At 60.5% G+C, this 24,372-nt stretch overlaps 1 protein-coding gene across 5 annotated transcripts in view; it reads left to right on the forward strand.

Moving 5' to 3' along the window:
- Positions 1–8,617, forward strand: part of LOC105471092 (cilia and flagella associated protein 46) — a 125,100-nt gene extending 116,483 nt beyond the window's left edge. For 2 of the 5 annotated variants that reach the window (XM_024789503.2, XM_071068897.1), the window contains exons 51-58: positions 1,947–2,017; positions 2,224–2,284; positions 2,360–2,395; positions 2,716–2,818; positions 3,812–3,924; positions 5,940–6,021; positions 6,471–6,551; positions 8,119–8,617. In XM_024789503.2, the coding sequence (XP_024645271.2) occupies positions 1,947–2,017; positions 2,224–2,284; positions 2,360–2,395; positions 2,716–2,818; positions 3,812–3,924; positions 5,940–6,021; positions 6,471–6,551; positions 8,119–8,170 (599 nt within the window). In that variant the 3' untranslated portion in view covers positions 8,171–8,617. Of the gene's footprint in view, positions 1–1,946; positions 2,018–2,223; positions 2,285–2,359; positions 2,396–2,715; positions 2,819–3,811; positions 3,925–5,939; positions 6,022–6,240; positions 6,378–6,470; positions 6,552–8,118 lie in introns of those variants that run through there. The other 3 variants (XM_024789507.2, XM_024789501.2, XR_011607560.1) reach the window with 3 other exon arrangements.
- The last annotated feature ends 15,755 nt before the right edge of the window (positions 8,618–24,372 follow it).

Genomic DNA, 24,372 nt, shown 5'->3' on the forward strand with positions numbered 1-24,372 from the left:
ACTTAGAAGGTGTTGCAGCTGTAAATGTCAATGTTAGAATAGGAAAAGCACCAGGAATTCAGAAGCTCAGCACCTGATTTAAGAAGTCAGAGTTGGCCAGGTGCGGTGGCTCACGCCTGTAATCCCAACACTTGGGGAGGCCGAGGCGGGCGGATCGTGAGGTCAGGAGATCGAGACCATCCTGGCTAACACAGTGAAACCCCGTCTCTACTAAAATACAAAAAACTAGCCGGGCGAGGTGGTGGCACCTGTAGTCCCAGCTACTCGGGAGGCTGAGGCAGGAGAATGACGTGAACCCGGGAGGCGGAGCTTGCAGTGAGCCGAGATGGTGCCGCTCACTCCAGCCTGGGGAACAGAGCGAGACTCCGTCTCAAAAAAAGAAGAAGTCAGAGCAAGGAGGCAGAATAATCTCAGGGTGAGCAGAGGAGCACGTGCAGAAAGCAGCCAAGATGACGCCGAGGACACAGAGATGCCACAGAGAAGAGCAGCCAAGAAAGCCGGAAACGGAAGGAGACACAGCCCTGACGACGCACCAGAGGCGACCAGAGAACGTGGAAGTCTCCAAGCAACTTTGAACCAATGTAGCAAAACCCCTGGGCAGCAAGGACGAAATACTAGGAGAAAACACTTTGAGATGCCAGGAAGAAAGCAAACCTGAAGAGTCTCATAACCAATAAAAAAGCACATCGATGGATTTAAGTCTGCCCACAAAAAATATATCCTTTTCTCCATGTTTCCACTGAATTCTGCCAGACTGTCAAGAAACAATCATGTCAGCATTAGATAAATCTCCCCAGTATCAGAAAAAGTAGACAGCTCCTCCCATCCTTCCCTAGGCCAGCCTAACTCCTCCCAGATGCTCCAGAACGGCACAAAAAATGCATAAAAAGATAAGCTGTCATCACTCAGTTTAGCCTTTTCACTCCCCTTCTTCCCACTTCCTGACGGGGTCTCGCTCTGTCACCCAGGCTGGAGTGCGGTGACACAATCACAGCTCACTGCAGCCTCCACCTCCTGGGCTCAAGCCATCCTCCCACCTCGGCCTCCCGAATAGCCTGGATTACAGATGCAGGATGCCATTCCCGGCTAGGTGTTTTTTAGAAACAGGAGCTAACTCTGTTGCCCAGGTTGGTCTCGAACTCCTGGGCTCAAGTGATCCTCCCACCTCGACCTCCCAAAACACTGGGATTACAGGCGTGAGACACTGTGCCCGGCCCCAGTTTAACCTTAAAACGCTACAGGTGTCCTAGAAGAACAGTCGTGTGAGCATTTCAGTCAGCGCAGGGTGAAAGCATTTGATAAAACGCACACATTTACTTTGTGAGCCAGGAACCGAACGCAATGCCCCATCCTGATAAAGAAATCCATCAAAAGCTAGAGAGAGCCTCCTTCTTAATGGGCTCCCTTAGAAGCAGCCTCTCTGAAGGGGGTGAAGCATTGAGCCCCATCCGTGCGTCCATTCTGCTGTCTGCTGGAGGCCCCAACATAGGCACACAGAAAGGAAAGAAAAGACGGGGCACAAACAGGAGGGAAGTGGCCATCCTTCCCAGGCACACGGCTTTCTATGCAGAGCCTGCAAAAGAAAGTGTTCGTGTAGAAAGGGGCCGGTTGTAAATCCCTGTACAGAAGGCCCTGGAACCGGTGAGGGGCCCAGGCACGGCAGGCACACTGGTGAGTGCCCAGTGGGGTGTGTGAATGGTAGCCAGGTGGGCCTTGGAGCCTTTCGAGAGTGGTTCTTCCTTGAGGGCTTTCCCCAACCCCGTGAACCTTTGCATTTCAGAAGTTATTGCCTTGTCAACTTCACAAAAATTAAAATTGCTTGTTTTCACAACTTGTGTTTTTTCATTGAAGTGAAATTTGCATAACATGAAATTAACCGACAGTGTGGCCGGACGGCTGCCTCGAGCTGCTGCCAAACATCCCTGCCTCTTTCTTGTCTTCAACAGAAGGTGGCGTGAAAAAGGAGGGGAGAAGCAGAGACCCCAAAAAGAGAAGCCTAATGAAGAAGGGCAGGAAGGTAGGTGGGGGTCTGTGGTGGGGGATCGGGCTGGTGGGCACAGCTGGAGGTTGGGCTCGGGCCCCTGCACCTGGCGTGACCTGCTCTGTGGGCACAGCTGGAGGTCGGGCTCGGGCCCCTGCACCTGGCGTGACCTGCTCTGTGGGCACAGCTGGCGGTCGGGCTCGGGCCCCTGCACCTGGCGTGACCCTGCTCTGTGGTTGCAGGGCAGCGTCCCCCGGACCATCCCCGCTGACTGCATCATAGTCGACTCTGACAACTTCAAGTGTATCCTTTGATGAGCCCCAGTGGGGGGACCGAGACCCCACCCTGTGCTCCCATTTCTCCTTGACCAGGACCCAGTCATCGTGGACCCATACGAGGAGGCCCAGGGCCCAGGTGGGTGCTCCACAGGGCTCCCTGTTCAGGCACACGCCAGCCTCGGGCCTCCTGCCACCCTGCAGTCGTGGGCAGCAGCTGGTGCCCCACTCCTCGAGGCTCCAAAATCTGCACATGTGCTTGCCCTGTGTTGGCTTTAAATATTTTAATTTGTTGGGGTTTTCTCTCTGGCTGGCCTGGTTCTACCATCACCCCACAGGGCATGGCAGGGCACTGACACATCCACCTGCATTCACCGTGACCCCTCCCCAGGGCCCCGGCCCTGCACACGTGTGTCTGATGAAGTACCGTGGTCTGTATCCACCCTGTTCTCCTTGCAGAAATGCTGACTCCTGTCTCCGTCACCCAAGACATTTTGGAAAGATTCCAAGACACATTCACTTCGCGATGGGTGGGACATCTGGGAAGCAAGCACTTTCCCAGGTTCGGATCTGGGCTCCCAGGAGTCGTTTACAGTGTGGCAGGTCTCGAGGGTCCAGCGGGGAGCCACTGCCCCCCACCCCCAGCTCCCTGGGTCTGCCCCGCAAGTCCCACCGGGCACAGCAGGCGATGCTGAGACAGACCCAGCTCCCCCGCAAGTCCCACCAGGCACAGCAGGCGATGCGGAGACAGACCCAGCTCCCCCGCAAGTCCCACCAGGCACAGCAGGCGATGCTGAGACAGACCCAGCTCCTTGAGTCCTCACAGAGACTGGGCGAGGGGCACTGTCCCCACTTTACAGATGGCAACCTGGGGCCCCCAGGGTCACCGATAGCACGTGGTCCAGCAGCAGGGGCTGCCTCTTCACCACCAGCACTGCAGCCCCTCCAGAGACCACTTGCAGACTCTGCCCCCCAGATGCCCTCGGGGTTCTGTGGTCCAGAGGTGTCCACAAGCAGCTAGCAAGGAACCAGAGCAACCAGGGAGAGCCACGGGTGGGAGGGGTTGCTCTATGTCACAGGCTCCATGCCAGGGGCAAGGCTGCAGGGGCAGGTGTGTGCAGAGGCAGGTGCGTGCAGGGGCAGGTGTGTGCAGAGGGGGGCGCTGCAGGGGCAGGGCTGGGGTCCTGTATGGAAGGAGGGAACCCGGGTTTGGCCACTGTCTCCCTGGAGTACTGGGGGTGCCTTGACCTCCACGTGCTGGGCCATTGGGAAAGCCCTCACACTTCCCGCAGCCAGCCCCGCCCGGGGAGGGTGTTCATTCCAGCACAGAAGTCAGTGCTCGTGGGGGGTCCCCTTGACTAGGCTCCGACGGAACCCCTGTGATCGGAGCACAGAGGAGGGAGGCGTGGGCATTGGGAACAAGAAAGAAAGTTCAGTTGAACGCACAAGTGGGACAGGCGTGGACCACACAGGATGTGGCCTGCTTTAAAAACCCACGGTGGGGTCTGGCGTAGGTGCCTGGGCACTGTTGACCCACGCTCTCCTCTCTCTGCAGCCAGGCCCAGTGGGAGCAGGCCCTGGGCAGCTGCAACGGCTTCTTCTTCTATGGGATGGAGAGCTTCCTGTCCCATATATTAGTGGAGAGATTGGTCGCCATGAACTTGCAAGGTGAGAGGGGTCCTCTTGGCACCCCTTCCCCCGGGGGCACAGCACAAATCCGCCTGAGGACAAAGCAGGGCCACTGTAACCTGCTGGTGCTGCCCCCCACTCTCTGTGGCCGCAGCCCCCACCTGCCCCCACCCTCTGCGGCCGCAGCCCCCTCCTGCCCCCACCCTCTGCGGCCGCAGCCCCCTCCTGCCCCCACCCTCTGCGGCCGCAGCCCCCTCCTGCCCCCACCCTCTGCGGCCACAGCCCCCTCCTGCCCCCACCCTCTGCGGCCGCAGCCCCCTCCTGCCCCCACCCTCTGCGGCCGCAGCCCCCTCCTGCCCCCACCCTCTGCGGCCGCAGCCCCCTCCTGCCCCCACCCTCTGCGGCCGCAGCCCCTCCTGTCTGCAGGTGGACGACCTCTGCTCACCCCTGCTCCCCCTGCCTGGCCCACACAGACGTGGAAGCCACAGGAGCTTCTGGCCTTCCCGTCCTTCATTTCTGAGTGCCCCCACTCCGCCCAGCTCGGCTTTTCAGACCTGGCAGGCCAGGAGTCAGTGCCGGGCCCAGGAGCCCAGGAAGGCTGGGGTGGGCAATTCAGGACCTCACTGGTCACAGCCCCTCCCTCAGGGCCCCGCTAGTCTAATCATAGGCACTTGGGACCTTGCCTTCCCCTTCACTGTCCACCAGCCGTGGAGGGGCTGCCAGGTGTGGTCAGGCTGTGCCCGGCACAGTGACACCCCAGCCAGCTCCAGCACAAGGGGGCTTTTGGCAGGAGGTGGGGATGGCACAGCAGGCTGGGGGCATGGCATGAGCAGAGCACATGCGTGGGGGCACATCACCCCGTCACACACCACGGCCCGAGGGTGGCGCTGATGGAGACAGCAGGCTCGGCCACTCCACACTGCAGGCTGAGCGGTCAGGAGACAGGCGTGGCTCAGCCCTGTGCCAAGGCCACCACTCAGACTCAGCTCCTGTGGCTGCAGCCCCACCGGGATGCCCCCTCTGGATGCCCCCTCTGCGGGGCCGGCCCACTCGCTGTGACTTTCTCTGGTGGGGTTGCTGATGACCCCGCTGTGCGGGGTTGACGGGAGCCCTTCAGGGACCCGGGAGGCGCTGTGCCCCCTATGAGGTATGTGGGCCCGTTGATGGAGCAGAGCAGGTGTGTGGACACTCGTCCCGTGGCACCTGGCACCTGGGGCCTGCACTTGGGTGGGGCCAAGCAGGACCCCCACTCTGCTCTGCAAGCCTGGGCCTTGGCCTCAGAGGTGCCAGAGCCCATCCTAGGTGGAGCTAGAAACGGGCGTCTTTGAAAGTTTAACTCCAAGCGAGGCAGTGAGTGAAGCAGAAGAGGCCTCGCCAGGCTCCCCCAACTCCCCGGCAGCCTCGGCCTCGCGCAGCTGGGGGTCCTTTCAGCAGGAACGGCCGGGCTGCCGGTGGAAGTGGGCAGCCATCCCCTGGCACCCACAGGGCTCGCAGCAGGCATGCCCAGGGTTGCACTGGTCCCCGGTCCCTGCTTCCATGGAGGCCCCAGGCCAGGGTGACCAACCCATCCCCAGTGCCCAGGACTCCCCTGCATCCCAGGAGCCTCCCATGTCTCCACCACACAGGGACACGTGGCCCCTCACATCGGCCCCCAGTCAGTGCTGCCCCCCAGCCGCCCGTCCCTCCGTCCTTGGGGAGGGCTCCACCTCATACACCTCATTCATGTGGGGTGCCAGGGTGTCCAGGCATGGTGCGGGCACCAAGGAAGCTGGGGGGCCCAGGTGGGCTTCCCACACTTCCTGTTGCCCAGCACAATCACCTGGAGGAGGCTGTGAAGGGCCTGGGCTCCTGAGGCTGGCCAGGTCCACTGTGGCCAGGGGGTCCTTGCAAAGAACCTGACGGTCATGAGGTCAGAGCCTGGAACTGAGGGGCCAGCGTGCCATGCCCTATCGTGCCCTGGGGGTGCAGGCCCCACTCGCCCACACCCCCACCCCCGCTCCCCGTGTCGGGCCAAGGCTGCTGAGCCGCCCTTCCCACCCTTCCCATCCCGGCAGAGTGCCAGGTGGCGGTCCTGCTGGACCTGGCGCGGTCCTACCAGAGCTTGAGGCGGCACATGGAGACCGTGGAGCACAGGAGGTGCCTGGCTGCTCGGAGTGGGTGGGCGGGGGTGCTGAGGATGGAGAGGTCAGATGAGCGTGGGACCCACGAGGGAGCAGGGGCCTGCGGGGGCGGGTTTCAAGAACGGCGAGAGCTGTCGGGGCGCACATGCGTTCCAGCAATTGGTGAGGTGTGCATGGGGAGGGGGCGACTCGGCTGGGCCCCTGGCGCCAGCCCACGGGAGCCGGGTCTCCACAGCGCCTCACAGCTGTCCCTGGAGGAGCCCGTCGAGGCGGCCATCCTGCTGAGCCTGGTGGGTGTCAAGAGCATCCTGGCAAACCAGTGGCCGACGCTGCTGCAGGACAACGCGCTGCGGGCCAGCGTGCTGTGGGAAAGTGCGTGGGCCCCGGGCACCCGGGCCTGTCCCGTACCCCTTCAGCAAGGCTGCCAGGTGTCCATGCCTGCCTGAGGGGACGCTTCTCTCCCAGATCTTTTGGCCGTCGGGAAGCCGGTTGGAGAAACGGTGCGCCTCCTTCAGAAGATGACTGGCGAAGAGGCCGTGAACCAAGGTAGGGGAGGGGCGGCCTGCACCCCGCAGCCTTCAGCACCCTCTGTAGCCGCTGCCCGTGGGGCATGTGCACCCCACAGCCCTGCAGGGACAGGTGTCTCCGCTTCTCCGTGGGGAACTGGGACTCCCGACGTTAACTAGGAGCCGGAAAGGGGGAGGGCTTGTTCTTGCCTGGAAGTTGCCGGCGTCTCTGCACTGCCCAGCCCCCCACGGTGGCAGCGATGGCCTCGGCAGCGATGGCCCACAACGCCACGTGGCTCCAGAGCCCAGGCACCCCCTCGGCAGCGACGGCCCACAACGCCACGTGGCTCCAGAACCCAGAGGGAGAGCATCGCGCTTGTCAGACAGCTGATTCCTCGCTGACAGCTCCAGTCACACAATCCCCTCGAGCCCAGGGCTCTCTGGGAACCGGTGGGAAATCCAGGAGGCAGCTGTGCCTGGCCCCTCCCCAAGCAAGGACTCGCAGGGGCCGACAGCCTGCACCACAGTGCCCGACGGCCTCTGGATATGGCCAGGAGTCCCAGCCCAGAAAGAGGCCTCCCAGAAGAGGAATGCGTGGGTTGAGGGGTGTGTCCCGTTGGCCCCCTGGAGAGCAGGCTGCCTGTCACATGGCACCCAGCGCCCATCTGTCTCTCGGCCTCACAGGGCAAAAGTCGGGAAGGGGCACGGGACATGGTCTGTTCTCAAACATGGACGGGTGGAGCCCCACCCAGCCATCCTTCAGAGTCAGCCAAACCCTCCAGCCACGGTGAGGCGGGAGGAGCCACAGAGGAGCTTTCCGGGACCCTGAGTTGAGGCGCCCAGCAGTGCACGGAAGGGGTGGTCTGCCCGGACTAAGAAGGCTTCCCACAAGGCCTTCAGTATCCACCGCTCACCAGGAGTTTATCGTGTAAAGAGCACGTGGTCCACGGTCCGGGGATGCCGGACCCAGGGATCCCTGCTTGTCGGGGGAGGGAGGGAGCGAGGGGCAGGAGGAAGGCGGACGGAACCCACACTCATCCCTGCAAACGCAGAGCAGGGCGCAGACACGGATGCCGCAGACACGGATGCTGCAGACACGGATGCCACGGTGGTGTGGCTGGTGTGAGGCCCACACGGTGCTCTGCAGGGGAATCGGGGAAGGGCAGAGCCAGGCCGGCTGTTCAGCTGCTGCTGCTCAGTGGTGACCTGCAAGTTCTGGTCCCTGCAATGCAGGCATGAGCCCGGGTGACTGACACTGTTCAAGAGGGGCAGAGGACGCTGCTCCCTGCTAAGGCCGCAGCCACACCCTAGATGGGCGCCCCCCGAGCAGAGCAGCTCGCCAGGCCGAGGGGTAGCGGGGGGGCATTGGGCTTCGGGTTAGGAGGTCCAGTCCTGGTGCCATCACCCGGCTGTGCGGGCCTGGACACCTCGGTGCGGGAGGGGTGCGGGTGGTGGGGGCACCTGGGAGGCCTGGCGAATGGCAGTGTGTTCCCCACAGCGCCCTCAGTCGGAGTAGCCACCGCTCCCCGCGCCTGTGCCTTGGCCCTCACCGGGCTGGATGTCCTGCGGGGCCTCAGGGTTCACAGCTCCCGCCCCTTTCTCCACAGACGAGGCTTCTCAGACCTTGAAGGACAAGCTGCCACTGCTCCAGAGCTCTGAGCTCCTTCCCACCACGCTCAACTTGGTCCTGTACGGGCTGCCGCACCATGCCATTGGCTAGCACAGGCCTGGACCTGCATCCCGTCAGCTGCTGTGGCCCTAGCACCTGCCTCTGCCCTTGGCTCTGCCCCTCTGCCAACCCATCCCCACCTCCTGGCTCCCATCCCCAGCTCCCAGCTCTCTCTCCCCTTCCTGGGCCTCTCCCCAGCCCTCAGTGCAGCCTCAGCCAGGGATCCTTCCCCAGTGACTTCCGGCAAAACCGCCTTTCCCTGGGGTGAGGCACCCCCGGCAGGGCCTCCAGGTGCCCGGTGCACGGCTCAGAGCCCCAGCAGACGGAGCCTCTCAGCGCTGCACCGGGCACTAGTGCTGAGTTGCTCAGACCAGAAGCACTGTTTGGACTGTGAGCCTGTTTTTGATTTGAGTGTTTCAGTGAACAACAAAAGCCAGTCTCTGTGTGTGGTGTCTGTGACTTGAGGCTCCGGGTGGGGGGCTCCTGGCCCAGCACCTTCTGGGACGCTGGCCCGCGAGAAATGCGCCCCCTGAACCCAGCAGCTTTCCAGTGTGGAGGTGTGGGTGGGGCTCACTCCAGCCCAGGCCACAGTCCCTGCACATGTGCAGGGCCCCTCAGAAGGAACCTTCCAGAACAAGGAGGCTCGTGGCGGGGCGGGGGGTCTGTGCCAGCGAGCACCATGCAGAGCTTCTCATGAGGAGATGCTTTTCTTTCGCACACACTCCTGGTGGGCTGCTGCGTCCAGGGGCTCCTGGGGGTCCACGCACACTCCTGGTGGCTGCTGCATCCAGGGGCTCCTGGGGGTCCACGCACACTCCTGGTAGGCTGCTGCGTCCAGGGGCTCCTGGGGGTCCGCGCACACTCCTGGTAGGCTGCTGCGTCCAGGGGCTCCTGGGGGTCCGCGCACACTCCTGGTGGGCTGCTGCGTCCAGGGGCTCCTGGGGGTCCGCGCACACTCCTGGTGGGCTGCTGCGTCCAGGGGCTCCTGGGGGTCCGCGCACACTCCTGGTGGGCTGCTGCGTCCAGGGGCTCCTGGGGGTCCGCGCACACTCCTGGTAGGCTGCTGCGTCCAGGGGCTCCTGGGGGTCCGCGCACACTCCTGGTGGGCTGCTGCGTCCAGGGGCTCCTGGGGAAGGAAAGGTGCCTCCAGATGGCCTTTCTGAGCTTCTGGGTCTGTCTCTCCCACCTCAGCCAGATGGGTGGGGGCTGGGGGTCCATGGGAGGACCATGGGGCCTGCAGAGCCTTCTGGGGACTCGCCCTCCGGCCACACACATGGGCTCTGGCCAAGAACAGGGGAAGGCCCAGGACAGCCCTGAAGGGCCAGAGTGCGAGCCTCGCGTGTTCCCGTCGGCGCTCATGCCTGCCCTCTGCATGGAGCTGTTTCTTCAGCCTGGGACCTGAAAGGTGAAGGCAGAGGGGCAGCCCCCTCCTGCCATGGGCAACAGGAGCTCAGTGCGGGAGCCACGTGAGGCCAAGGCTGCCTGTGCAACCGCAGAATCTCCTCCATGTCTGATGGGACAGCAGGGGCAACGCGCCGTGAGGGAGGGAAGGGTCTGCTGAAGGCGTTCCTGCCCACACTGCGCCCGTGGAGCCCACGTGCCCAGCTGGGCACCCATCCAACTGCTGCGGGGCACTGACACCAGGCCAAAGAGAGCCCAGACAGCTGGGTCAGGACAGGTGGCCCCAAAATTGTCCAAAATAGGTCTATGGGCCAGGTACAGTGGCCCACGCCTGTAACCCCAGCACTTTGGGAGGCCAAGGCAGGTGGATCACAAGGTCAATACATCAAGACCATCCTGGTCAACATGGTGAAACCCTGTCTCTACTAAAAATACAAAAATTAGCTGGGCGAGGTGGTGCTCACCTGTAGTCCCAGCTACTCGGGAGGCTGAGGCAGGAGAATCACTTGAACCCGGGAGGCGGAGCTTGCAGTGGGCCGAGATCGCACCACTGCACTCCAGCCTGGGCGACAGAGCCAGACTCCGTCTCAAATTTAAAAAAAAAGGAAAAAAAAGGACTACGTACCTATTCCTACAGCTGGAATTTAAAAAACAATAAGGATAACATCAAATGCTGTGAGGACACCAGGAAATGGGCTCTCACACGTTGTGGGGCAGCGTCACACGTTGTGATGCAGAGTCTCACACGTTGTGGGGCAGCGTCTCACACGTTGTGGGGCAGCGTCTCACACGTTGTGGGGCAGCGTCTCACACGTTGTGGGGCAGCGTCTGGAAAACAGTTTCCCTGATTCTTGTCAAGCCGAAACCCTGCAACCGCACTGTTGGGCGTTTAGCCCAGAGGGCGGGAAATACACTTTCACACAAACGCACACACGAGTGTTTATAGCAACCCTGTGTCCGTCCACAAGCAAACGGTCACACCCTGCCCTGTCCACTCGGGGTTAACACTGCCCGGCAACAGAAGCAAAGGAATGGTGGCTCCTGCCCGGACAGACCTCCAGGACTTGGGCTGAGGACAAAGCCAGCCTCAGAAGCTTCACCCACGGCAGGGTGCGGCTTGCAGAGTGTCTCAAAGCGGCCGAGCTCTAGCACTGCACAGTGAGTGCGCCTGGCACGGGGGCCGGCGGCTGACACACCAGTTGTGTGTCTTGATTGTGACAGCAATGCCCGTCGCTGCCTGAGGAAGGAACGCCTGTACAAGTGGTGAAAACAGACCACACACCCGCAGTTCACCGAGAGCGTGAACCTGTCTCACGTCCCGGCTTTGCCGCCTGCTGCAGCTGTGCCGTGTCACCGCTGGGGAAGCCGGGGAGCGGACATGCGGCGCCGTGCACCGTTTTTGCAACTTCCTGTGAATCTATCATTAATTTGACATAGAAATTTTAAATGCACATCTTTGATAATATTGAAAGGTTATGTGTGATTTCCCTTTTTTGTTTGATTTTTCTTTTTTCAAATATATACACATACTTGTTTCAGTTTAGGAAAAAAAAAAAAAAAGCTAACTAATGACCAGGAAATAAATTCAAATCAGAGCTGTGCTGGAAATATGGGCTCCCTTCTATGGAGCTGCTGGCGCCCACCCAAACAACAAGAATAAAAGCTTCTGGAAATATTTCATCCGTGCAGTACCACATTTTTTACCCTGCGCTGTGTCCACGCATGTGAGAAATATTAAACAGTGAGTGCTGTTCCATGCATCACAGGCTTTAAAATAACTTTCTGAATTATGTCCCGGCAACATAACAAATCACGTTATCAATTAGCTTCCATAACAGAAGTGGCATTCTGTAATATATTCAAGCATAAAAAAATTGCATCGGTGAAATTTATGTAACCCTAAAAACTATAAGGCAAGAGCAGAAGGCTTGGAATTTATTGGAGATGATGGGGGACAGAGGGTGGTCTCGCGGTGTCAGCCCTCAGCCTGCAGGCCCTGAGCACACCGCAGAAACCACGCGGACTGTGGGGGCCGGGACTTCCAGGAGATGCGAAACCAGCCGGCGGGCCCCCAGCCCAGGCCTCCCTCGGGATGGGGGAGGCAGGGACCCTCCTGCACTGCTGTCCCCACTCGGGCAGTGACCGGGTGAGCACAGGCCCCAGGCCACACGCCCGGCAGCCCCATCTTCTCCCTGGAAAGCAGCTGGAAACCTGGCCCGGGCCTTCGGGAGAGCACGAGGTGAGGCTCACTGTGCCCAGGCTGGGGGCTGCCCCCCCAACTTCCTGACTGTGTGCTGGGCGAGGTGACTTCCCTCCAGACCTGGTGATTCCCTCCTACGAGGCCTCGTCCTGCTCGGGTCCCAGGTGGGTGGAGGGCACCCCCAACAAGCTGCCCAATTTGGTGCCCTCAGTTCTTCCACCCTCTAAAAATGTCCATTTATTAGTTGACAGATGGAAAATGTTTACACATTTAGAACGAGGGTTTTTAGGAAGCGCTCCCTCGTAGCCCGCACCCAAAGCCACACCAGACGGCAATGTTGAGGGGTCCTTTCTGGCCCCCGTCAGCCTCCGTTCCCGCACAGTGAAGCTTGTGCTGTGTCTCCAGTACCTTTCCTGGCTTCCCCACTTGGAGATGGTCAAGTCCGAGTCCTCGTTTAAAGCCCCCCTTACCCTGTGACAAGCACCTGGCAAGGACCCTCTAAAGGAGTGTGAGTCCCGGCAGCCCGGTCTCTGGGCTGCACCGGCGGAGGGGGCCTCTCTGGACAGGGTGGGGGGACAGGGCCCCATCAGGTCTGGGCCACAGCAGAGTGGGCTGGGGGGCCTGGGCACAGCTGGTGCTCCCCGTCCCATACCCACTGGGGTCACACACGTGTAGCTTGGAAGGTGGGTCCCCGAAGTTCCCACCCAAAAGGCCGAGGGAAGGCCAAAAGGTGTGGCCAGCACCCTGCAGTCGTTCCTCTTTTAATCCCCAGGTGCACCTGCCGCCCCCTGACCTCTACCCCACCTCCACCTCTCCCTGCTTTGGCAGCCTCAGGCCCTCCCCTGCAGCCTGGGGGCCTGTCCTGGTGCCCTTGGGTTCCTGGAGCTCCCGGTTTGTCCCCTGAGCCACGCCCTGGCCGTCCTCCCCGGAAACACAGGGGCTCTGGGCCGGAGCTTACAGGCACAGCCAAGAGGCCTTTCAGACGGATTTGGATGAAGGAATTAGGCGGGTTAATAAAACTAAAATGTTCACAGATGCTTGTATATAAATTTCTATTAAGTTGCCTCATCCAACACTGGTCTCTAATAGTTTAATTTCTGTGTTAAATAATTAAAACTCTATCTTCAATTGCTGTGAACAATTGTTTTCCTTAATGATCTTCCCAGAGGAGCCAGTAATTTTATATCTTGTAAAAATGATTAAATGGCATCATTATCCCATATCTCTGAAATATAACTCAGCAACTCCAGGAGAGGCCATTTGTATTCAATTAATGCTCCCTCGTGCGAGACGTGGGTGTCACCTCACGCCAGCCTCACCCGGCTGTCCTCTTTTTATGATGACGATGATGAAGATGGAAACAACCAGTTTAATTATCCCATTTCCAACACAGAAATCAATTTCCAATACGTCTTCACCCATAAGAAAAAAAGGCAGCCGTGGTTCCTGGGAAGGGCAGGAGGAGCGAGAGTCCTGCGAGGGGACAGCGCTGTGGGGACAGGGCCGTGGAGACCCGGCCAAGGGGGTGGACCTGAGGCTCTGGGGTCGGTCAGTTGCTCATCCCCCTCCCAGCCCCTTCCCACGTGCAGGGCTGGGCCCTGGGAGCTCCCTGCCCCTCCTTGCTGAGCTCAGGGCTCTGCACCCTCAGAGGGGCCTGGGCCCCCCACCTCTGTCCTGTTCCCAGGGGTTACCCTCCCCTGCCCCTCTGGGGCGTGGGTTCCTGGGATGCTCCCGCCTGCTGGGCCGACATGCTGACCCCCATCGGCCCGTCCTGCTGTCCTGGAGTGTCTTTAGCGTGGCGCAGAGCCACTCCTGCTGTTAGGGTGACTCGAGGGACACGCCTGCCTGGCTACTCATCACTGTGCTAGTGGCCAATATAATCTAATTGTTTGACATTTTTATCACAATTCACTGGGACCGGAGTGAGATGGCTAGACTGACACCCCGTGCAGTCGGCTAATGGCCACACAATTACGGGGAGCTCTTACATGTTCTTGTTACGGATTTTAATTCCTTGTGACAAGAGGCAAGAGACGGGTTAAGATAATGGGGACGCGGCTGAACTCCACCTGCTGCCTGCGGCTGGGGCCCGCCCAGACCTGCCCGTCTTTCTGGCCCTGCCCTGAGTCCGGCCTGGGTGGGGTTGGGGTGCTGGAGGGACTTGGGGTGTTCAACATCCCAAGGGGCAGAGACCAGGGATGGTCCCTACAACCCCTGACCCCAGGAGACCTCGTCTTTGGAAGGAGGCTCTTGCCTAGGCTGGAGGCCCCTGCGGAGCCCGTACCCCACTACCCTGAGGGCAGAAGGCTGGACCCAGGACTGTCCTGGGGGGCCTTTTAAGGGGCTTGAAAAGGATTTTTCTTGGGAATCCCAGCCCCAGAATGTACTGCCACCTTTGAGGAGCTTGGAGACCTCAGCCCCTAAATACTAGCTGACCTACAATGGGGTGAGGCAGCCCCCCACCAATATCAAGCCCTAGGAGAGGGAGAGCCTCAGGGCTGGGGGCCACAGGACTCACTCAGAAGGGAGGGGAGTGGCTCCATCACAAGTAGCTTTGCTCTCTGGGCTGTAGGGGCCGCTCCCCTCCCTTCTCCGCATCACTGAGCCCCAGCCCTGCAGGGACAGGGCCTGAGACTTCCCAGAATCCTGTGCCTCTCCCTGGGCCCCATTCTTGCCGATCGAAGAAATGGGGGTCAGAGAGAACCAGGTCCCTTAGTAACAGACCCCCCATTCCTGGCCAGGTGTGTGGCCAGCTTCCCAGTGTCCCTGAGAAATCTCACGCCTGTAATCCCAGCACTTTGGGAGGCCGAGGCAGGTGGATCATGAGGTCAAGAGATCAAGACCATCCTGGCCAACATGGTGAAACCCCGTCTCTACTAAAAATACAAAACTCAGCTGGGTGTGGTGGCGGCACCTGTAGTCCCAGCTACTGGAGAGGCTGAGGCAGGAGAATCACTTGAACCCGGGAGGTGGAGGTTGCAGTGAGCCGAGATCACGCAACCACATTCCAGCCTGGCAACAGAGGGAGACTCCGTCTCAAAAAAAACAAAAAAAAGAAAAGAAAAGAAAAGAAAAGAAAAGAAAAGAAAAGAAAAGAAAAAAAAAGAAATAGAACCCCCATTCCTGGCCAGGTGCATGGCCGGTCTCCCTTGCAACACGTGTGGCCATCTTACTAAGTTCTGGTTCAAGGGACGTCCATAAAAGGAAACGCTTGCTCTTTTTCCTTCCTGTCTGCAGGCTGGGATGGAATTTGATGGCTGGAGCTTGGCAGCCATGAGGTACTATGAGGTGAAATCTACATGTCATGGACGGCACAGCCACAGTTGGAAGGAGCCTGGGTCCTCAATGCTCTTGGGGTCAGAAGCTTCCCGTCCTGACTAGCTCACCTCAGACTCCGTAAACATGAGTGAGCAACAGCATCGCCCCGGTTTAGTTCTCACCAGAGAACCTGATCCTATGGACGCCATGGGACCACAGGACCATATGGACCACGCGTGGGAGCAGGGGTCCCAGAGCCGCATTTCCCCCTCCAGCGTAGAGTCCTTGAGAGCAGGTCTGCACGGGCTTCGAGGGTGGGGCCTGGGCCTGCTGCCTGAGGCTGCTGTGGTCCCATAATTGCTCCCAGGGGTGATGAGTGTGGTTCCCAAGGCCGCTCTGTCCTGTTCATCCAGGAATTCCGACCCGGGCGACAGACTCCCATCCGGGTGGAAGACGGGGGCCTCCAAACAGGGCCTTGGGGAGTGTGTGCTTCCCCATCGGTCAGTACCTGACTGCACACCCCATGGGCTGGCCAGGGCTGGGCAGTCCAGTTTCCAGCCAACTCCCCCAGATGGCCCTTGAGCCACCCAGGGGAGTCCCCTCTGCCACCATGACTGAGTTTCCTGAGGCCTCCCCGGCCACACGGAACCGTAAGTTAGTTAAACCTCTTTTCTTTATACTTTACCCAGTTCTCAGGCGACAGGGAGAGGAATGAGGGGGACTGTGGACAGAGGACCAGCCCACGTGAGCAAGGCTGCAGAGGGGATGGTCCAGCAAGAGGAAATACAGGTTCTGTTCTGGTTACACAGCTTCCCTGGGGAGGCAGAAGGGCAGAGCCATAGCAAAGACATGAATGTGGAAAGAAGAACTGGGCAGGGGTGTCTGCATCCCCACTGCGGCAAGACGTCCCCACCCCCATCTCAGACATCCTCACCCCCACCTCAGAGAGATGGCACTGCCCCCACCGCGGAGAGCCCCAGCCCCCTGCCACGAGGGGCCTGCACAGCTACCCCATGTCCAGGGTTTCTGATGTCGGAAGTACAACCTCAGCCTGGCCGGCCCTGTGCTGGGGGCCCCAAGGCCAGAGGCTGGGGGAAAGCTGGGGCCCCACCCAGGCCCTGCAGCCCATCCCGAGTCACTCGCCCGCAATGCCTCAGGAAGGCCAGGCGCCGCGGGGGTGTGCGACATTGCAAGGCCGGGCTCTGTGTCCTGAGCCTGTGGCCCATCCAGGTGGAAGACAGGGGCCTCCGATCCGGGTGGAAGACGGGGGCCTCCAAACAGGGCCTTGGGGAGTGTGTGCTTCCCCATCAGTCAGTACCTGACTGCACACCCCACAGGCTGGCCAGGGCTGGGCAGTCCAGGGAGAGGGGCCCCTCCAGTTTCCAGCCAACTCCCCCAGATGGCCCTTGAGCCACCCAGAGGAGTCCCCTCTGCCACCATGACTGAGTTTCCTGAGGCCTCCCGGCCACACGGAACCGTAAGTTAGTTAAACCTCTTTTCTTTATACTTTACCCAGTCTCGGGCAGTTCTTTATAGCAGCATAAAAACGGACTAATACAACAGGCGAGGCATCCTGGGCTCAGGTCAGGGCCTACACTGGGCACCACCTTCGCTCCTCTCCTCTCCAGTGAGCACCAAGCCACATGACTTGGGCTGGAATCCCAGCACTGGTCTTGGCCAAAGGGGGATTTACCGGCCCTGGGCACCCCCTGCCCGCCTGTGCTGTGGGACGGTGCGTCGAAGGTGGCCGTGTGGCCTGCGGGTCTGGCAAGGAAGTTGTGGAACTGCTTCCCCACTGGCGTCTGTGTTGGGGGTTGCCTCTTCCAAGGAGGCCCCACAGCCCGGTACTCCCCACGTCCCACACAAGCCCTGGCCCGGAGCCTCACTGAGGGGCGTGCTCTAGGGCCATGGCAGGAATGGGTCCGCAGCTCCCCTGAGCAGCCGGAAGCCTCCTTTCTCCCGCCGCAGAGGACGGCAACTTCTTCCCAGGCCCCTTCTCTTAGCCCACTGAGCAAGAGCCTGGAGCAACCAGGGCCCAACACCAAATGGCCCTGGTCCTTCCAAGCCCAGTCCTGCAACGAACTCCACAGCCACACACGGCCCTACTCTGCCCACCCCATACGGCTTGTGAGCCACTGTGACCCCAGGCTTCCTCCTAGCTGTGCCCACCCTGGAATCCCAATCAGGGCGTGTGAGGCCTCGGGCCACGACTGCAGCCTGATTTCAGCCCCCACCACGCCCAGCCAGCCGCCCTGGCCCACCTCCGGGTCACACCGAGAAACACGTCTCCTAACAGGACTGTTCCGTCACGTCACAGAGGTGGAGGACGCTGGGGGAGGCAGGAAAGGCTGTGGAAGAGAGAATAATCCAAGACCACGCAGACCCGAACCGCGTGCCGGAGAGACCCGGGGAGAGGAGACATGGAGCCGTGTTAAACCAGAATTATTCAACCAGTGTAATGTGTCTGAAGAGTCATCTTGACTAAAAATATTACATAAGCTTTTTTCTTACAATGACATACAGGTATTAAAACTGTCAAGTTTGTCTAAAAGTCAGTTTTTCCTCCTTATCTTGTAACCTAGCGACCAAGTAAGAAAAAAAAAAACAAAACCCAGAGCCAACAATGTACCTACGGTACAAGGAGTACTTTTTAAATTTTAAACTTTTTCTTACTTTATCTGAATATTAAAAAAAAATCATTAATATAATTTCTAAAAGCCAAATGGAAAAAAAAAACTCACACCAAAAAAACAAAAATGTTAATAGAGCTTATTTATCATCTGTTTCACTCTCCCCAAAGGTAGACAAGTTATATTAATGAGCTTGATCAAAGAAATATTTCCTATTCATAAAACACACGGTTTTACCAGCTTTGCAAGACCCTCGAATTCGAGGCGGACAGCGCAGTCCTGCGGGGATGCTGACCGTGGCAGAAGCAGTGACGTGCGATGAAGCATCGGGCAGTCCTTTGTGGAAGGATCATTATGAAAAACCTGTGCAATCTTGTGGCTTTCCTCGAATTTAGCAGAATAGGGTTTGGTCTCTTGTGACGATGACGATCTCCTGTCTTTCCCAGTTCCTGAGGAGGCTCCAGCTTGCAAGGACCCCATGGTTTGAAGGAATGGCGGCCCCGGCACCCAGAGACCAGGCGGCAGCAGGCTCCGACTCCACACGCGTTCCAGCGCCTCCCCGGGTGTAGCGGCTCCCACCTTGGCGTGGGCACAAAAAGGGTAAACAGGCAAACAGCAAAAAGGCAGTTCTGCACCCCCATCCGCTGCCGCCAGCAGGGACCTGATTCCTGTCATCTGCCACCGCAGAAATCCTGAAACGGAGCCTCCAGTTCCTGCGCTGCTGGCCCGGCGTGGACACTCATGCCATGCCAGTGAGAACAGGCACAGGGGCGTCGGGAGGCTGAGGGCCCGGGACCAGGCCGGGCACACCCGGGTTCATGCTCGACAGCTCCCAGGGAAGGACCCAGGGGAGCTCCCTGCAGAACCCCAGGAATTAACCGTCGCCGTGGCTCAGACTCTGGCGGGTGGAAAGAACCGAAAGGTTTACCTGCAGAGCGCGAGGCAGCAGCCTTGAGAAGGGCCAGCCTGTCCAACAAAGCACAGCGGATGCCAGCGGGAGAAAAACTGCCACCTGCCCGCTGCCAAGGCTGCATCTCTTCATTCACCTGGAGGTGCTGTCGCCGCCCCAAGGTGGCTCAGAAGCTGCCTCGAATCTCCAGACGTTCCCAGAGCAAATCTCAGGAGTGAAATGGCCCTGGGTTTATGGAAAGGACTCCAGGTGTTCTTATTTGGGGACCAGAAGCCTGCTGGGGTGACCCGACGTCCTGGTGCGGCGTGGCCTCCACTGCCATCATGGGCGGTGTCTTTGGCTGTGACTTCGAACCTGGTCAAACCATGTGACCCCTGAGAGTGCTGGGAACAAGCTCAAATCTCCCTGAACTCAAGGCCCCCAGCATCAAGAGAAACGCCAGAACCCACTGTGCCTGAGGGTTGGTCCCAGAACTTCCAGGAACTCAGGCAGCACCTGCTCCAGCTGGCGAGGCGAGTGCCTGGGACGCATTTCCTAAATCGTGTGCTTTGTTGTTTTTATCAATAAAAAGACATGTTCACAGAACACAAACAAAACAAACAAACAAACAAACAAAACGAAGCACAGCAGAGAATACAACGAAGACGCAGGGTGTGCCTGCTCCTCCCTCCAAGGGTGCCCGCGGGTTCGGTGCCCAGAGGCTCCTCTGGGCTTTTGTGGTGCCTACTTACAGTTAACGATGAAAGGACACAGATCTGTTTGTTTATTTATTTATTATTGTTATTGTTTTGAGACAGAGTCTCACTCTGTTGTCCAGGCTGGAGTGCAGTGGTACGATACCGGCTCACTACAACCTCCGACTCCCCAGTTCAAGCAGTTCTCCTGCCTCAGCCTCCCTAGTAGCTGGGATTATAGGTGTGAGCCACCCACCATGCCCGGCTAATTTTTGTATTTCTAGTAGAGACGGGGTTTCACCATGTTGGCCAGGCTGGTCTCAAACTCCTGACCTCAAGTGATCCACCTGCCTGGGGGACCGACCCTGGGACGTGGCCCGTGCACACCTCCTCCTGCATCCTCTCCTGGAGTGGGCGCCCCCATCTCCCAAGGGAATGTGAAATCTGGGCACCGGGAGCATTTGCGCCTGGGAGGGCAGGTTCAGGGCCCTGGGAGAAGCCAAACAAGCAGCGTTGCCTGGGCAGGAGGCGCAGTCTGGCTGGGAAAAGTGGATTAATTCAGATGAATTGAGCTCAACTCAGTCAGGGATGGCAGAGGCCAGGACGGACCGGGCCCCTTCCCCAGCTCCCATGTCCCTGCCCATCAGTTCCCCCGTCCTCCCTGACCCCCTGACTGCCTCCACTGGCCCCCACAACCCGCCGGCCCCCACCCCTCCCTGCTGGCCCCCCACAACCCCGCCGGCCCCCACCCCTCCCCGCCAGTCCCGTCTTCCTATTGGACACCCTTTGACTCCAGGGCCTGAAGCATTTCCAGAACCAACCATCACTGGGAAGGCCGCGCCCCTCTAGGATGGCTGCGTGGGCAGCCTCAGGCTGTGGGTCAGGGACCTGCGACCCCGGGCAGGGGGTGCCAGACCCAACTGTGGTGGGAAAGCTGCAGGCCCCCCGGCCTCAGGGCACCTGCCCAGACGAGGACCCAGGGCAGTGGCTGTCCTCCCAGCCCTGCCCTGGAGATGCTGACTCACCTGAAGCCTCAAGGCCTCAGGCCCCAGATCTGCCTCCGACTCCCACGCCAGACAAGCCGCAGTTCCCTTGGCTGAAAGTGGAGGCTGGGGTGGGGGCAACGCTCCAGTCACAGATGGAGTTTCTATTAAGCTGATGCAGGTAGAATGACCGGGGAGGGGCGGCTTGGCCAGGGGGCCTCACACGGCAGCTGCGTTCCCCAAAAGTCAGAGGCCACTCCCCAGGCAGGGGATGCCCTGGGACAAATGTCCCGTCCTGGATAAACCCTCTCACGTGTGATGCTAGCGTGAAGGCTCTGGAGACGAGGCCCTCACGAGCCTGGACACGCTGGGGACGGTGGGCGACCCCTTCACTCTCGTCTGAAACCATCTTCTTGTGGGGACCCTGCCCTGGGCTCCCCATCCAGAGACCATTTTCTCCTCACAGACTCACCCCCGCCCGTGTGCCCCCCGGTGAGGCCCTGGGGGGGCTTCCGCTGCCGGGAGAAGGAGCCACCTCTGCTGTCCCCCATGCCTGGTGGCTTCCTCCCCACTTTTGGGTCTTCCCAGCGACCCACACGGTGTCCTGATGGCAGCCCTGGCTCCCCCACAGCTCCTGGGCAGAGGGCACCTCCACTGGCACCGCACGGTGACCCAGCACAGGCTGGCGGCCTCCGATCACACCTGTGACCCTGGTGTTGGCACTGTCCCTGCCCGCGTTCACTGCAAGCCCTGCTCCCATCTGAGCTCTGTCCGCCAGTGGACCTCAACCAAGACCCAGGATAAATGGACAAAGAAGTGACACCCTGAGAACTCAGAGCACCCCGCAGGGCGGGGCACAGACGGTCCTGAGCTGCAGCTGTCCCACGCTCGGCTTCTGTTACACAGACGCGGCCACCGAGGCCACTGGGCACCCAGGGCCTGGGCTTCTGTGAAGACCTGGATAGGAGGGGCCCCGAGGACCTGCAGAGACGCCCATCATCAGGGGGCACCCATCGTGGGGAGGCACTGGCTGTGGCACCACACGACCCCTCGCCCGCTCGGGGGCCCTCACCCACCAGGAATCCCCCCCACAGCGCCGTGGCACAGCCTGGAGTGGCGCCAGGAGCCAGCCCCTCCGGAAGCCCCCTTGGCCGACGCTGGTCCGATCTCATCCTCGGATCACAGCCAAGGCGCCGGAGCAGACTCCTGACACAAATCTCCAAGGGCTCAGCACTCAATTAGTGCGTGCGCCACGTGGCCAGATGCCCAAGAGGCCCCGGGAGAGAGCTCATTACGCCGGCTGCACATCTGGTGCCCCAGAGCCCTGGGGAATTAGCTCTGGGTGTGATTTACAGCCATGTCTCCTTGTCCTTTCCTGAAGGAGACAAGATTCTTGGGACCCCAGAGAAGAGCGTTTCTGAGGTGATGCGTGGCCGTCCCACAGGCGGCGTGGCCCCTCCACCTCGGCAGCCACGGTGGCCCGCCTGCTCCTGGGGAGTCTCCTCCAGTGACTGAGGGGGACTCAGTCACCCCCAGCCGGCTCTTGTGCCCACAGGTGGGAGGGCGGCTTCCTGAGTGGGCGCTGATGTCCTCAAGGGACAGTGTTGCCCCGGGGCCTCCCCAGCCAGAGCCCGCGGCGACCGTGTGCTGGCCGCTGCAGGGGCGAAGAGCCCTTTCTGGCCCAGCTTGTTGGGGACTGTGGGGGCCCAGGTGGCCAAAGGTCTCCAGCTGAGGGCCAGGTGCCTCCAGAGGCAGAGGCCCCTTGGAGGGCCGCTCACCAGCTGTGGGCTCCAGTGAGCTCCTCCAGGCACAGGCATCCAGCGTCCTTGTCCCGGGGATCATGCAGGACCCAGGAGGGGAGGCGGAGCTGTTCCCCTGGGGGCTGTGGGACACCCACGTGAAGACGGGGAGGTCCCGGGCAGTGCACCCCGGGTGGCAGCACAGATGTAGGGTTCTCAGTGCCCACCAGGGAGCCAAGAGGGCCCTGGAGGTGTCTGTCACCCAGCAGGGCTGCTGACCCAGGGGAGGTCCTGAGGATGGGCCCGGAAGGAGAGGAAGAAAAATGAGCGACAGACAGGGAGAAGCTGCGCCTGCAGCCCAGAGGGTGGGGACAATGCAGGTGGGCGTCAGGGCCGAAGTCACACGGCCAGAAACCTGAGCAGTGCCAACAGACGGGGCAGCTCAGCTCGGGACCAAAGAGCTTGGGACGTGCCTCTCTTTCTAAGAACTTCACCTGAGAAGTGAGTGAAGATGACGGATTCTATCAGCAGAAGGCGGGGGCACTTGCACGGGGCAGCTCCCAGCAGCCAGGGGTCCCAGGGATGTGTCCCCAAAGCAGGACCACCAGGGAGAAGAGAAGCAGCCTGCCCGGTATAGACGCCGCACCCACACAGTTCCTGGACCCAGCGTAGACGCTGCACCCACATGGTTCCTGGACCCAGCGTAGACGCTGCACCCACATGGTTCCTGGGGTCCAATGTGTGCGTGAAAATGTCCCGCAGCAGGGCTGAGGCTGAGGAAAGGCATCCCCTGAAATCTTCGCACCAGGGCTCAAATGCCTCGCAGGCCCACCGCAGCCCCCCGTGACACCTTGGCCGCTGCTCAGAGCTGGCCTGTGCTTCAGCAGAAAAAGGCACCTCCACCGAGACGTTCCAGGCCCCTGCAGTAGAAAAAGTGTCCTCCCAGTGAGCAACGGGCCCCTCCTCTTCCCCAGATGGCATCTGGGTGTCGAGGGACCCACTGGGGCCCCTGCTGAGGGGGCCTGTGGTGAGGGTGTGCCTGCTGCCCCTCCTCTCCCCAGCTCTACTGCTCAGATCCTGGCCTGTCTGCATCCAGCAGCCCCCCGTGCCCTCTTGGGACCTTGTCTCTTGGCGGCACTATGGGGTCCTCGGAGCCCTCCATCTGGTTCCAGGCAGGGCAGGGCCCCCTCCCAACACCATCAGCTGCCTCTGGTCACTCCCACCCCTGCCATCCAGGTCCTCCCAGCCCTGCCTGCGGGTGGAGCTGCTCCCTGCCAGGGAGGGTGGGCAGCCTTGGTGCCCCTGCCCACTCCCAGCCCCTGCCCTCTTAGCCCCCCTTCAGGGCCTCCTCAACCCGTGGGTGTTCCAGATTCCACAGCCTGGCCCATATCTTCCAGGGAGAGTGGGTGCCCGGGCACCCACTGTGGCCCCACCCCAGCCTCCAAGTATCCATCCCTGTCCTGGGCCACTCGGCACAGGGAGAAGCGGCGCCATCTCCCCAGAGCTTGATTCTCCACTTCACGTGGACCCGTAGGTGTTGGCAAGTGGGCAAGAGGCCACCATAGCCCGGGAGGAGGGGGCACCTGGGCACCCCACCTGGAGCTGGAACCCCCAGAAGCTGCCCGGGCTCTACCTGGACACCCTCCAGCTCAGGAGATGGGGTGGGGCTGAGTTTGGTCTAAACACGAAGACCTCAGGCTCAACTGGAAATGCCATGGCACCAGGCCCCACACATCCAGCATGTCCTATGGCTCAGGGTTCCTGGAGGCACCTCCACAGTACCTGCTCCACCCGGTGGGGAGTGGGGTGCGCGGTCCTCCCTCTCCAACCTGCACCCGTGCTCTGAAAATCGCTCTGAGGCCTGCAGCTGTCACGCGCATTCATTTACCCAGCATGAATTCAGTCCTCGAGGTGCCCAAAGCACAGGGTGCTGCATCCATCCATGTCCTGAGCAAGCCCGGGAGGAGGCAGACATCAGACACATCCACCAATGCCTTCAGCAGGGGGCCGGTGCCAAGAGGGGCAGCTGTCCTGGGCAGGAGTGTGGTGGCTGCACCAGACAGGGTAGCTAGGGAGGCGTCCCTCAAGCTGAGACCGAGTGGAGGAGGTGAGCCATGTAAAGTGGGGGCAGAGTGGCTGGGGTGGGTGAGCCTGGGGGCCGCGAGGGGACCAGTGGAGGGACTGGCAGGCATGCAATGAAATTAGGTGGTAACAGGTGGAGGTGGAGCCTTGCTATCTCTGAAATAATGCCGGTGCCAGCAGGCTGGTGCTCACCAGGCAGCACTGGAGGTGTAAGGAGGGGCCAGGCTAGGCCAGGATGAGGAGTGGAGCCTCCTCTGCCCACCTAGGGTCGTTAACTCCCACCACTGGGCCGGTCCCCACCCCAGCCCTCAGCGC

The sequence above is a fragment of the Macaca nemestrina genome, chromosome 9, assembly GCF_043159975.1.
Source record: "Macaca nemestrina isolate mMacNem1 chromosome 9, mMacNem.hap1, whole genome shotgun sequence".
Classification (NCBI taxonomy): Eukaryota; Metazoa; Chordata; class Mammalia; order Primates; family Cercopithecidae; genus Macaca; species Macaca nemestrina.